Source organism: Chiloscyllium punctatum, chromosome 1 (assembly GCF_047496795.1).
Source record: "Chiloscyllium punctatum isolate Juve2018m chromosome 1, sChiPun1.3, whole genome shotgun sequence".
Classification (NCBI taxonomy): Eukaryota; Metazoa; Chordata; class Chondrichthyes; order Orectolobiformes; family Hemiscylliidae; genus Chiloscyllium; species Chiloscyllium punctatum.
Genome location: NC_092739.1, coordinates 85,858,022 through 85,872,932, shown reverse-complemented (window position 1 = coordinate 85,872,932; position 14,911 = coordinate 85,858,022). Strand labels below are relative to the sequence as shown.

At 37.9% G+C, this 14,911-nt stretch overlaps 1 protein-coding gene across 6 annotated transcripts in view; it reads right to left on the bottom strand.

Annotated features, from left to right (window-relative positions):
* micu3a (mitochondrial calcium uptake family, member 3a) overlaps positions 1 to 14,911 on the bottom strand; it is a 201,411-nt gene that overhangs the window by 32,262 nt on the left and 154,238 nt on the right. For all 6 annotated transcript variants that reach the window (XM_072570017.1, XM_072570041.1, XM_072570025.1 and 3 more), the window contains 2 exons: positions 4,052 to 4,160; positions 888 to 1,045 (listed from right to left, as the gene is read on the bottom strand). In XM_072570017.1, the coding sequence (XP_072426118.1) occupies positions 888 to 1,045; positions 4,052 to 4,160 (267 nt within the window). The remainder of the gene's footprint in view (positions 1 to 887; positions 1,046 to 4,051; positions 4,161 to 14,911) is intronic.

Below are 14,911 nucleotides of genomic sequence, written 5' to 3'. Positions count from 1 at the left end.
GACGCTACGTGCTGACCACTTCCTGATGGACTTGTGGTCAAAGGTGTTTTTCCTCATAAATTTCTCCACGAAGGACAGAGACTGCTTTTGTGCTAAACATTGCTTTCTGTTTACACCGCTGAGACACCTGCTGATGCAACACCTGATGCTGCATTCATACATTAGTACAATCTGTAACTATATAGGTACTGCATTATTTACCCAAGTTTCTATTATGTGTTAATTCAAAAATAATTGCTCGAAATTCAAGGTTGTTGAATTCTGCATAGTTTTCTTAATTCATCTATAACAAAATACAAACTATGATTTTAAATAATGTTTACACCTAATTTTGCATATGTAAATTTTAGAAGCAACACAAAATTTAGTATAATAGTTAGTATTCTACAATTTCTTTTGAATACTGCCAAAATGAGGACAGGAAATCTCTAAGTTAAAATAATGTGAAAACCACTTCTGCTATGAGATAATGTGCAAATTTATGAAGCACTTAAAAAAACTACGGACAGCAAATAGTGTGTAAAGAAATTCGAAAAAAAAACTTTGAATCTGGTGGATTGTCAATTTAAGTAGGCCATGCTTTAAATGGATGAAAGATTTAAAAACAACACAGTTACGTACTACGACTAAATTTCATAAAGGTATCCTTGGAAGTTTAAACATTAAATAGTGGTCTGAGATAACACTGGGCTAATCCAGTAGTGCTACTGTTTACTTCAGCTACACGTGCTTGGTATTGTCGTTGTTTTCAAATGCATTAAAGATGTAATATGTGTTTTTAGATTGCAAGATTCGAAGGTAATTATCACCCATTAAGTTGTAAAGATAAGCAAATATTCTTTCAAAGCAATTTACCATTAATCTTTTATAAAACTATATGTGCTTACCCTAAATCCTCTGTGCAGTCGATCTTTCATAACACCAATGAATTCTTTGTAACTTAGTTGATCATCTTTGTCCACATCAAAGATTTTGAAGACTGTATTTACCAAGTGTGAAGAAAGCTTCAGGCCTGTAGCCACATATACAGCACGCTTAAACTCATCTGGATAAACAACAAAAGCATTAAAAGTGAGACTGTAAATTGCATTTAGAAAAGCTTAACTACCCAGTCAAGAATCTTTTTACATTTTTGGCCAAGTTAGAAACAAGAATTTTAATAATGTCTTCTTTACCAAAATACACTTTGTACGATAAAATAAAAGCTAGCTTGCAGAATTGTATGGACTCTATACAATATAATTTTCAGAAGTTATATTGTATACGCAGCTGCAAAAAAAAAACTGGTTTGAGTAAGTAAATGATTCATCAAAAAAGTGATCTCTGAAATTTAAAATATTAAGAATGACTTCAATTCAAAGATTTGGTAAATGAATAACTGTTTTGGCAAGTGTTACAGCTTGCTGTTTTGTTTTAGTTAGTGACAATTTTCTAAATACATAAATATTTTCATATATATCTATGACAATGATTGAAAATATGTAAGTTTTAATACACAACATTCAGCCAAAAACTATTTTTCATAATTTTCTATATATCTCATGCATGAGTTGAATCCTGACTTTTAACTCCAAAGCTTTGCACTTATTACCTGCTCATCACAGAAGTCAAATTCCCCCTGGCTCAAATCTACTTAATAGAATCATTAATAGGGCATCACTGAAGGTTGCTTTTCAAGTCTTCGTGTCTTCATATGTCAATTTGTGATGGCAAGCCTACCACCTTGCTGATGATGCAAGCTCCTACCCTACAATTTGCAACATGGTAAGATGAAGAACAGGAAATACTCAGCCCAGTTTAAACTTAAATGTATTAAAATTACAAAGCAGATGAATTGTATGGCAACTAGAAAATTCAAGGCATCAGAAGAGAATGTTAGCAATTGGAGGAAGCTCTGCACAGCCTTGACTAATGCCTAAGAATAAATGCACAAACAGAAAAAAAAATCGGTCGCCATTAGAAAACAAAGCTGCAGAATACATTTTAAAAATTGTCAGAATGGAATCTTTCTCCTGGATATCTAGCTGAATCTTTACCCAAAAATTAACAAGAAAGTTGAATTTCAAAACCAGTCCTGATTGCCCACCAGATTTAAGAGGAGAAACAAATTCACATTGCAACAGAAAATCAAAGTATCACAGTGACTTCTACTAGAATTTGATGACAGGCCTATAAAACAAACATCAGCAAAATAATGAATATAGTTAGGCCTATACTGGTTCAAGGGAAGAGTGTCCATGATTTCTGACATGACAGCTAGTCAAATGGTGAGCAAAACTGGACAGAAAGCAATGGTTGCAGAGACAACTGGTCATGAAAACAGATTAATCATTGTGTTGTTGTTGATACTTAATAGGATAAAACTCGATAATTACGATATCCACGAAAAACCCTTCTAAAACAGACATCTTCAATAAAATTGTCATTGTGCACATTCATTATAAAGATTGAATAGATGAAGGTGGTTTGAAAATATGGCTGAGGAAACTTTGGAATTTCCAACCAGGATTATGTTAAAAAAAAATCTTCACATCTGGGCCGTTTTGGATCACAATTTGTGTATATCGCTGTTGCTAAAATTAGATTGCAAAATGATGACATTGATGTGACTGCTGATAGTCTTGCCAGCATTGTTCACAAATGCCTGTCTCTCTGATCAAGGTCTTCAAGAATATCATGAAGAAAAAAAAAGTTATAATGGATGAGTGAAGCCATTCACCAAAGAAGGCAGCACAAGCACTCCGATGTTATTAATCCTGTATGATTGAATTGTAGAGGTTGGGTCGAAATCAGAACAGAGACTGTTGTTAAACCATTCAAGAAATGTGGGATATTCAATGCACTTGATGATATTTATTTGTGGAATTTTAAGGATGTTGACAACATAATTTCTGATGATGATGGAGTTGTTGATCTATATTATGTTGCCACTCAATAAGTAGATTGGGATCAGTTATTTGATTCTGAAGGTAAGAATGATTCAATGAATTTTAATACATCTTGAGTGGAAGCTCTGCCACTAAGTAATGTTCTTTTCTATACTGTGAAAAAAGTGAGTGAAGTTGTTTAAGTTAGTATATATGGCTTTTGCCATTGATGAAATTGATAAAGTTAGCATACAGAAATTACTGTCTCTCTTAATGAAAGTTATTATTTAAAATTTTTTTAAAAATAAAAATACTTTTTGACTGCTTTCCTCTAATTTAGGGCGTAGGGTTTGACAGGAGTAGTTTCTGACTAGACAACTCTGCAATAGCATTGTGATGGGAAATGATGGATTTCAACCTCTAAAAAAATGCTTCTAGAGTAAGAATCAACTTCCTATTTTTCAAACTAAGAATTAGTTTTGGAAACTCTATTTTTACATGAATATACAGGATATATATTTCCTCACAATTCACTACCAAAGCTTATATTACTCTGGAGCCAGTCAAGCAATGTTTTATATTCGCATCAAGCCCCTTCATGACTGTTTCACCCACCAGCTACCACATTTTGTTCCTCAGATTTTTATCATATTTTTGGCCAGCTTTTTGCTTTATTTTCATGCTAGTTCTGCTAAGTCAATTTTGTAGATGTTTCACCCACCATCTACCACATTCAGGACATGAACTAGAAAACCTTAAGAAAACTACAAAAGAAAATTTAGTCTGTGTATTATGTAAAAAATATCTGTCAGTGAGATTAAAACAGTAACATCTACAAATTTGACTTAGAACTAGCATGAAAATAAAACCAAAAACTAGCCAAAAATGTGATAAAAATCTGAGGAACAAAATAAGGCAAATTAAACAAATGTTTACAATATCAATGGAAACCATTAACCTCAGCTAAAAGGGCGTAAAACTATCTTACTAGATATTATGTACATTTATGCTAATAACTCCAAATATGTAAGTAAATATGCAAAGCAGACTTTGAGGTGTAAAACCTCCTTTGCTAATCAAAGGACAAACTGAAATAAGGTAATGAGCAAAATAATTTTCCAATGAAGTTGTTCTTATGAAAAAACTTTGAAATTAATACACTAGCATTATATAACTTGGCTCACCTTGCCCAATTGATCGATTTGCAAAATTATACATCTGCATTGCAATGGCAAAGTCCTCCAAGTTATTCAGGAATTGAAAGAAAGATCTGAATTCATCAAAAGTGATGCCCTAAAATGTAAACAATATATTAGTATCAAGTGAAACATTTTGTAACTCAAGTAGTATATAGGCTTCAATTAAGAGGTCTATAATTGTAACTGATTGGGCACTACATTTGATTTATTGCTGTGGGGTTCCATAACTAACACTTCATGTGTGATATGACCTAGCAATAGAAGGTTAATACTAGACTTGATGATCAGTCAGAGTGAAAAATCTTTGAAGGTCAGCAAACTTTCCACAGATTAGGTCAAAGATTCTTTCACCTGTTCTTTTCAACACAATAAAACTGAAATAAAGTTTTGGGAAAAAAAGCACTCTTTAATGAGTGCCAAGTACTAATTGTTTACTTACAACATTCAGGCAACTTTTAGTGTCTGTAAACATAGCCGTCTAAAGCAGATCTTTTGACTTTTGACACCAAGTAAAAGATTTGCTCATGTCTGTCTGAAAATTTTAACCTTTAGAACATTGCACAACTTCACCTACTGCCCTATTTATGTCCTTCTGAAGGCAAGAAAAGTACCTAAAACCAAAGAAAAGCAAATTTTTTTTCATAGTAAAATGGAAATAAAAAATTACTACACTACAAAAATTAAGTAAATGGAAGAAATCACAGATAATGAGTATCTTTATTCAGCTTTTTTGGTATGACCAAGTACCATTGTAAACAGTACAATGGCTTAATAACTTTGATATCAATAAAAAGCTTAATTTCTGTATTCCAGGTCATATCTTTTCTTCACATAAATGTTTAAAAACTATTGTTGTGTCTTCTGAGGCGACATTTAACTAAATTTTAAGATGCATTTTGACACCTGTAGATTTCTTTAAACTGACCATCATCTTTGGTTGAGAAATAGGCAGTCAATTTATTTCCAGGTTTTGATCAATACTAGGAAATTCAAACGGAACCTTCCCAGGCCTGTAATAGCAAGCTTAGAGGCAACGTTGATGGCAAAATTGAGGGGAGCTGCATGGGAGTGGGTCCCCAATATGTTTCCGCCGCCAGGGAAATTTCCCATTAGGTGGCAAGGTGGCTCAGTGGTTAGCACTGTTGCCTCACAGCACCAGGGTCCCAGATTCAATTCCAGCCTTGGGCGACTGTCTGTGTGGAGCTTGCACATTCTACCCGTGTCTGGGGGGGTTTTCTCCAGGTGCTCCGGTTTCCTCCCACAATCCAAAGATGTGCAGGTCAGGTGAATTGGCCATGCTAAACTGCCCGTAGTGTTACGTGCATGGGAAATAGGTCTGGGTGGCTTACTCTTCAGAGGGTCGGTGTGGACTGGTTGGGCTGAAGGGCCCGTTTCCACGCTGTAGGTAATGTAATGTAATATATAAGATCTCGATCAACTACCTACACTGTGGAGGCAATCTTGAGAATGCTAGAATACATGAGCAGGAACGTATTGCTGTGGCTGTATTACATGCTGGTCAGATCAGATCAGATCACAGAGAGGTCATGGAGGCCAAATCTTAAATGTATTTAAGACAGAGATAGATGGGTTCTTGATTAGTAAAGGGATCAAAGCTTAGAAGGAATTTTGAATAGCATATTAGACTCGATAGAAAATAGTACACAGAAAAGTACAGTATAGAACAGGCCCTTTGGCCTACGATGTTGTGCCTATGCACCCCTCAATTCCTCGAAGAACTCAGTATGATTAGCTAGGCTCAAACTACCCTTCACAAAGCCATGCTGACTGTCCTTAATCACGCTATGCTTTTCCAAATTGTCATAAATCTTATCCCTCAGAATTCTTTCCAAACCTTGCTGACCACAGGATAGGACTGAGTGGTCTGTAATTGCCAGGGATTTTCCTATTACAGAGGATCCTTGATTATCCGAACAGCAATTATCAGAAAATTGGATTATCCAAAAGAGATCTCGAGGTCCCGATAGAAACATTATATCAAAGACGTGTTTCCAACAGTGATTGTGTCTTTTGTTTACAGTGTTTAAACAAGCACCGTATCCAAATGACTGACCTCCTGCCTGCTCTCTCCCCCCACACTTTACCTGGAGTTCTATGTAAGGGTGTACCCTAACCTCCCCCTTCCCCAGATAATCTGACCAACATTGTCCTGTGCTGTACAAGGCAGAGGTGGAACCTATCAAAAAGTTGCAGTAAAAAGTTGTGGCTGTAGCTGTGGGGGTGTGTGTGTGTGCGCGCATGAGATTTAGAGACTTACCCCAACAAAGGCAGCAGCAGTCTTATTGTTCGTGTCCAGTCCAGCTGTCCTGGAGAGGGCGTGGGAGTACTGTTGGACGATGGGGGTGGCGGGGACAGTGCTGGACAGGGATGGGGGGGTGGTGCTGGGGAGGCAGGGGAAGTGTTGGACGAGTTTGGGGGACGGGGGGAAAGGTGTTGGACAGTTGGGGGGAGGTGTTGGCTGGGGGGGCAGGGTCTTGTGCACAATGTGCTTCTGAACTGGGAGCAGACTTTAAAAACTCGGAGCCCCAGAGGAAAGGCATTTAATCGATGAACCGAATCATCGTTTATCTGAACAAAATAGTGCCCACCCATCTCGTTCGGATAATCTAGATTCCTCTGTACCTTTCTTGAAAGGAGAAAGGACATTTGCCGCCTTCCAATCCTCTGGTATGACTCCTGTGAAGAGTGAGGAAGCAAAGATCTTCACCAGCGACTTAGCAACCTCCTTTCTCGCTTTCCGGAGCAACCTCGGATAAATCTGGTCTGGCCCTGGGGACTTATCAATCTTAATGTTCGCCAAAATTTCCAACACATCAACTTCAAGCTTGATCTGTTCAAGCCCATATCCCAGTTCGAATGGCCAAATGGACTAATTCTGCTCTTATATCTTTAGGTCTTGCGATTATAATGTTATTTTTTTCAAGATCTCTTTTGTCAAAGGGACAATGTGTATTTGTACAAGGATAAGAGATGTCAAGTGCTTCTATTTTCTATTATTGATACTGTATTGGGCTGGTTGATTGGCACATTTATAGGATTATTGCAGTTTGTTCAAACTGTGAATGGGCGTTTTTGTTTTAAATTGACTAGTTTCATACATACCATTGTTACATAGTAAGGCTTTCTAAAATAAGGGTCACATGAGATTTTAATATTTGGATGTGAAGTTTAAGGCAAATATGACAGTTGAATCAGCTGCATGTGAACAAAGATTGGAGATGGTCAAGAGGGCTCCTTGGTTCTCTGTGACTTTGTCCCATTACTTTATTCAGTATTAGGCCCACTTGCCCTCAATTCGCCACAAGCCCACACGTCAATATATGCCCCAATCCTTCCCAATATATTCCCAGCCTCCATGCCAACCCATACTTCCCACATAAATTGAACTAACTCACAACTCCCCACCCACTCACACTGCCCCTTACAGCCACAAAGTCAACCTAGTTCCTACTCATGATACTCCACATATCGCTAGATCATCCCAAGTCAACTTAATGTCAATACACAGCCAGCTCTGCACCAATTGCTCTTCTATCCTCCGGGTCAACTTATCCAATATCCACCAGAGGCAGACATCAGATGTCATGTCATATGTTCACAAAATATGAAAACTTTTGCCATTCATGAAATCTGAATTAATATATTGAAATACACTCAAGTGTTTATGCCCTTTATAAAATATTTCTATTCATAACCTCACATCAAACACAGCTAATCCTTTAACAACCTATTTGAGATTTCAAACTGTGACCTTATAACCTCCCCAGTATTATGATTATAGGTTGTGGAAAGCAACCAATTCATTATGCCATGTGATAATGTTTAGGGTAATGGCAACAAACATCAATTGAGACTAAAATGAGTTTTTTCAACTTTCAAAAACAGGCAGTCTTCTATTCAATTATTAAAGGTTTTCTATTGAAATAACCCAACAGCTTTACAGTTCCACAGATTCGAAATGCTCCTGATATGATCTTTCGAGATTTGAAATGCTCACACTGCAGGATTACACCCTTGCTACAGCAGAAAGGAGCCCTGCTGACTTTGTGTTCCACATAGTAGACTGGTTAGCAAGGTTAGATCACATGGATTCCACAGTAAGCTAGCCAACTGAATACGAAACTAGAAGACAGAAGGTGGTAGTAGAGGTTTGTTTTTTTGACTGGAGGCCTGTGACCAGCTGAGTGCTGCAAAGATTAGTGCTGGGTCCACTGTTTTTCATCATTTACATAAATGATTTGGATGTGAAGATAGGAGGTATGATTAGAGAGTTTGCATATGACACCAAAATTGGTGGTGTTGTGAACAGTTGAAGAAGGTTACCTCAGAGTACAATGAGAGGGGTGGGGGCCGGGGGGGGGAGAAATTTATAAAGGGCTGGAGGGGTAAGTTTTTCACGCAGAGGGTGGTGTGTGTATAGCATGAGTTCCAGAGGAAGTGGTGGAGGCTTGTGCTATTACAACATTTAAGAGGGATCTAGCGGAGTACACAAAGAAAGAAGGGTTTGAAGGGATATGAGCCAAATACTGGCAAATCGGACAAAATCAGTTTAGGGACCTAGATCAGATGTACCAATAGGCTGAGGAGTAGCAGATAGAGTTTAATTTAGATAAATCTGAGGTGTCGCATTTTTACAAAGCAAACCAGGACAGCACTTATACAGTTAATGGTAGTGCCCTGGGAAGTGTTGCAGAACAAACAGACCAAGGGGTGCATTGTTCCTTAAAAGTGGAGTCGCAGGTAGACACAGTTGTGAAGGCGGCATTCGGCATGCTTGCCTTCATTGGTCAGTGCATGGAGTATAGGAGTTGGATGTTGTTATGTAGCTGTACTTTTAGAATACAGCATTCAATTTTGGTCTCCCTGCTATAGGAAAGAAGTTATTAAACTTGAAAGGGGTTCAGAAAAGGGTTACAAGGAAGTTGCTGGGATTGGAGGGCTTGAGATATTGGGAAAGGCTGAATAGGCTGGGGTTTTTATCCCCTGTAGCAACAGATGCTGAGGGGTGACCTTATAGAAGTTTATAAAATCATGAGAGACACGGATAGGGTGAATAGCCAAGGTCTTTTTCCTAAGCTGCGGGGGGGGTGTTCCAAAACTACAGTGTATAGGTTTAAGATGAGAGGGGTGGGGGCCGGGGGGGGAGAAATTTATAAAGGGCTGGAGGGGTAAGTTTTTCACGCAGAGGGTGGTGTGTGTATAGCATGAGTTCCAGAGGAAGTGGTGGAGGCTTGTGCTATTACAACATTTAAGAGGGATCTAGCGGAGTACACAAAGAAAGAAGGGTTTGAAGGGATATGAGCCAAATACTGGCAAATCGGACAAAATCAGTTTAGGGACCTAGATCAGATGTACCAATAGGCTGAGGAGTAGCAGATAGAGTTTAATTTAGATAAATCTGAGGTGTCGCATTTTTACAAAGCAAACCAGGACAGCACTTATACAGTTAATGGTAGTGCCCTGGGAAGTGTTGCAGAACAAACAGACCAAGGGGTGCATTGTTCCTTAAAAGTGGAGTCGCAGGTAGACACAGTTGTGAAGGCGGCATTCGGCATGCTTGCCTTCATTGGTCAGTGCATGGAGTATAGGAGTTGGATGTTGTTATGTAGCTGTACTTTTAGAATACAGCATTCAATTTTGGTCTCCCTGCTATAGGAAAGAAGTTATTAAACTTGAAAGGGGTTCAGAAAAGGGTTACAAGGAAGTTGCTGGGATTGGAGGGCTTGAGATATTGGGAAAGGCTGAATAGGCTGGGGTTTTTATCCCCTGTAGCAACAGATGCTGAGGGGTGACCTTATAGAAGTTTATAAAATCATGAGAGACACGGATAGGGTGAATAGCCAAGGTCTTTTTCCTAAGCTGCGGGGGGGGTGTTCCAAAACTACAGTGTATAGGTTTAAGATGAGAGGGGTGGGGGCCGGGGGGGGAGAAATTTATAAAGGGCTGGAGGGGTAAGTTTTTCACGCAGAGGGTGGTGTGTGTATAGCATGAGTTCCAGAGGAAGTGGTGGAGGCTTGTGCTATTACAACATTTAAGAGGGATCTAGCGGAGTACACAAAGAAAGAAAAGAAGGGTTTGAAAGGATATGGGCCAAATACTGGCAAATCGGACAAAATCAGTTTAGGATATCTGTTTGGCGTGGACAAGTTGGACCAAAGAGTCTGTGTCCATATAACTCTATGACTTGTGGGAATCACATCATAAAACACATTCTCTTCAGAAAAAAAATGGGGGTGAGGTGGGGGGGGGGGGGGGGGGGACTTCTCCCTGAAATATCTATGAATCTGCCAAAAGCAGACTATAACTTGTCAGAAACAGGAGAATTCAAACACAGTTAATTTGTTGTTTTGTGCTACCACTGAAGGATGACTATTGCCCAGGGTTCAAGGCAAACTCCTGACTCTTTGAAACTGTGCAATGAAATCCTTTATTCTTTATGCCCATCTGAACAAAGGTCAGTTTACTGTCTCATCTAAAAGATTACACCTCTAAAACACACACTAATTACTGCAATGAATAGTCAGCCTAGATAAAGTCCTGGAATAGGTCTTAGACTCAATCTTGTAAATCTGCGGATATAGAACAATTAATAACTAAGCTGGCAGTTATGACCAAATAAATGTGAGAAAATATTACATAATTGCAAAAAAATGGATGAACAAATTCAAGAAGAAATCAGAAATGAGAATTTATGAAAATTTGGGAGTATAGTAACCAGGGAACAGAAAATAGAGCATATTTTCTGTTTTGATTTGAACAGTTTCTGATAAATTTTAATCAATATCGTGGCATAACTTTTGTTTTGATGTCTATTTGGACAAGTGATAAGTAATGGTCTGCATAAACCAATTGTAGTTAATTACACAATTATAGAATCAGGTGCTCCTACTGTTATTTCAATTCTGGCATTGCATACCTTAGTGACATTGAGATCAGAGTGTTGGTGAAAGAAAGCAATGCTCTTAGGGGTGGGGAAAATGGGAAGGAAAAACACTCTTTGGCATCTGGGTGTGTGAGCAATATTTAATTGATAATACTGAGGATATATAGGTAATAAAAAAAAGTAGACACTGAAAAACATAGTTGGAAAGGGAAAACTAGCTTTTTGAAGGTGAAGAAATCAACTATTTGATGAGAAAAGTAAAAAATTCTAAATTTGATTTATTACTGGAAATTGATTGCTGTCAGAACTTGACTCCATATTTATGTTGATATTGTATCCATCTGATCTATAATATCAAAATGAAATTACATACAAATAAAAATGTAAAATACTGCATGTCAGGTTAAGTACAAAAAGCTGGAACTCAGTTCAAATCAAATTTTAGTAATTCACTCTCCATGGAAAAAGAATCTAATAGTGATACATTTTCTAAGATGAGGTTATGAAGTTATGCAATGTGTCCAATATGCAAAATAAACAGATTTTTCTGGTTTCACCAGTTTAACTGTCAAAGCTATTAACACGAAGCAATTTAAAGCAAATAGAATGTTTGCACGTTTTCAAAGAAAGATTAAGCTGATCCTTCTATAAACAAAAACAGAAGGAATATATCCAAAACATCCCACACCTGAAGGATTACCTGTAACACCAGCTCTATTGATTTGCATTGATGCAATTACTTACCACAAGATTTTTCTATCGCTCAGATACACCACTGATAACAGACATCTGTTATCAACAAATGAAGTGATGAACAATGACACTCTACTATTCTCAGTAGTTGAATTCTTAAAATCTCTCCACCTAATGATAAGATTCTGACATCAATAAACTTAATGATTGGCCAATTAAATCATTGATTTATTTTAAAGTGATTTTTAAGGACAATATTTAGGTGATCATTCTAAAGTGATGAAATCTGTTTTCATAATGAAATTTTCAGAATATAAAGGCTGCACCAGAGTACCAAAATGAATTTAAAAATTACTAATTTCTGTTGTTTCTGATAATTGACAAATGGGCAGATAGCCCTAGAAGAGTACAGGTTGTTCTCCTCTAATGCGCATTTTGTCAATGCAATTTGGCAGTAACATGATTGTATTTTTAAGAAAATTCCTCAATTCACCAAACTCCCACCGGTAATTATAAAATTTCCATCCTTGACAATAGGTGCTGTGGTGCGTGGAGGACATCACATGTTGAATAGGCTTGCACGCTTTGTGGTAAAGTGCTTCATGAAAGGTACAATGCTGTACTCAGTAATTTTAGTTCCTGTTTTTTGCAATTTTGACTGTGTTTTCTCCATGAATATGGAAGGACAAAGTTGCAAGAATGTAAACAGGAAACATCCAGTTGAAAAATTGTGGGTGGTGACTGTCAAAGAAAGGCTATAACATTGAATAGAAGCTAGATGTTATACAGTGTTTTGAGTGGAATGGAAGAGTACATGATATTATTCGTGCAACAGGTATAAAGGAGTCTACGCTACACACTATTAGAGACAATGCAGAAAGAATTAAAGCAACCTGCACTGCTGGAACAAGTCTGAGTACTAGAAAGTCTGAGAGATCACGAACAAAGGAACTGGAAGGGATGGAGAGGCTTCTAAGTGTGTGGATAGAAGATCAATCGGAAAAGTGTTCTAGGACCACCTGTCTCATCATAAAACAGAAAGCCTCATCAATTTATGAAGACCTAAGGAAAAAATAGCAGAAAATCCTGCTGATGTGCCTGCCTTCAGCACGAGTAGTGGCGGGTTTGTTGGATTTAAGAACCGCTATGCTTTCATAACAAAGTTAAGTGGCACAGCTGCCAGTGCAGACAAGGAACGTGTGCTGTCATTTCCTCCTGTGGTGAAAACCTTGTTTGAGGAAGAAGGCTACACCTTGGCTCAAATCTTCTATTTGGACAAGATAGATTTATACTGAAAGTGAATGCCATCCCCAGAACTGACATTTCTAAGACTGAAACACATGCTCCAGGTTTTAAGGTTGCAAAGGGTTGTATGGCTGTGTTGTTGGGTTACCAATGCTAGTGGAGCTTTAAAGCTTAAGCCTGTGGTACTGTATCACTGTGCCAACCTGTGAGCCTTGAAAGGTTACCTTAAGGCCACTCCAGATGTTTTCTTCAGGCCAAGCAAAAGAGGTTGGATGACGGGATGACCTTACTGTTGATGTATTTGAGGATGTTCTGAGAAATTATTGCAGGAGAAAGAATTTGCATTTCAAGATTCTCCTCATTCTGGACAATGCACTAAGCAATCTTTCCATCACTGGTGAGCTTTCTGAAAACATCTCTGAATGCAACCTCTCTCATTCAACCCATGAACTAGGGTGCGATAGCAGCTTTCAAACACATGTCCAAGCAGCTGATTGCAGCTACAGAGAGGGATAATGAGGATGGTGGTCTTCAATTTTGGGAGAGCTTTAACATTAAGAATGCTATTGACATCATTGTGAAGGCCTTGGGTGATGGCAGTAAGGACTGCTTGCATGCAGTTTGACTGAAGCTTCTCATAGATGTTCTTCATGATTTTGAACTGTCAGAGGAGCTTCCAGCAATCAAAGAACATTGTGTCACTCTTGTAAAGCAAGGTGGATTTGAAGAAGTGGAGATTGAGAATGTCAAGGAGTTGCTTGAATCCCATTGTGAAGACCTCGCCACAGCTAATCTACAGCAACTTGTTGCTATGAGGAAAACTGAAGTTTGAAATGATGGCAACAAGTCCAGGATGCAGCACCACGAGAACTTCCCACTTCTCTTTTGTCTTCTGCCCTGAGGGAAGTTGAGAGGCAGTTTCAGTTCTTAGCAGACAATGACTACAATGTAGAACGCAGCAGGACAGCATTTCATGGCGTAAAGTCTTATCGGGCACTCTATGAGCAGCTCCTTCATGAAAGAAGACAGACTGCAAAGCAGCAAAAACTAAATGCTTTTTTAAAGCCAACCCCCAAGAAACAGTCTGAAGACAATGAACCACATCCATCCAATTATGGATTAAATATTTTCTTTCATCGCAACCCTGCACCCAGAACTGGACCTGAAAGTAAAGATGATGCTGATGATGAACCTCAGCCTGTCTTAATACAGTATTGTAACTCAGCAAGCTCAGAAACCCCTTAAAATGTTATATTTATTGTATTATTTAATTAAAATTTATGACTTTAACTTTTCTTTTAAGACTGTGCTATTGTTCGTTAGGCTAACTACTATTTTTGTTTTGATTTTTACTGATATTTTTGGTGGTTCGCCCCTAACCTTGTTTTTCCCATTGGCCCCATTATTTCTTTTGCACGATTTTCTATAACACGAGGTTGCACGAGAATGTAACTACCACGTTATAGCAGAACAGATAGTATAATGAGAAGAATTGTATAATATGGGACTCTATGGTTCAAAATATAATTGCCCATTAGAACAGCTGGAAATGCTGTGCCTATAACCAGTGCACTGCTTTGCTTTCTTTACTTTTTCTCCATTATTCCATCACAGTTTAACATATTTCATTCACCAAAGTAAGGTGGTACGATCATTGTACTTAGTTAATCAGTCTATCATGTGCAAAAGAAATTGGTACTTGTTTTCGTGATTAATTTTTTTTAAACATTATTGCACTACCCTTACTTCACTTTCACCAGACTTTTTAAGAATTATTTATTAAAGGCAAAAGATGAGATCAGGCCATTTAGCCCCATCATTCCTAAATATATATTTTTTCAAATCTTAATTCCATGATTAATTTTGCACGCATTCATATTTTTACTTCACAAATAAACATGCTTTAAAATTTTCAACATGGCCTTCTGGGCAGTGCATTAAATTCCATAGTTATGTTCCATTATTCAGGATTCCTCCAGTAGTGCAGTTATTCATTAAATTCC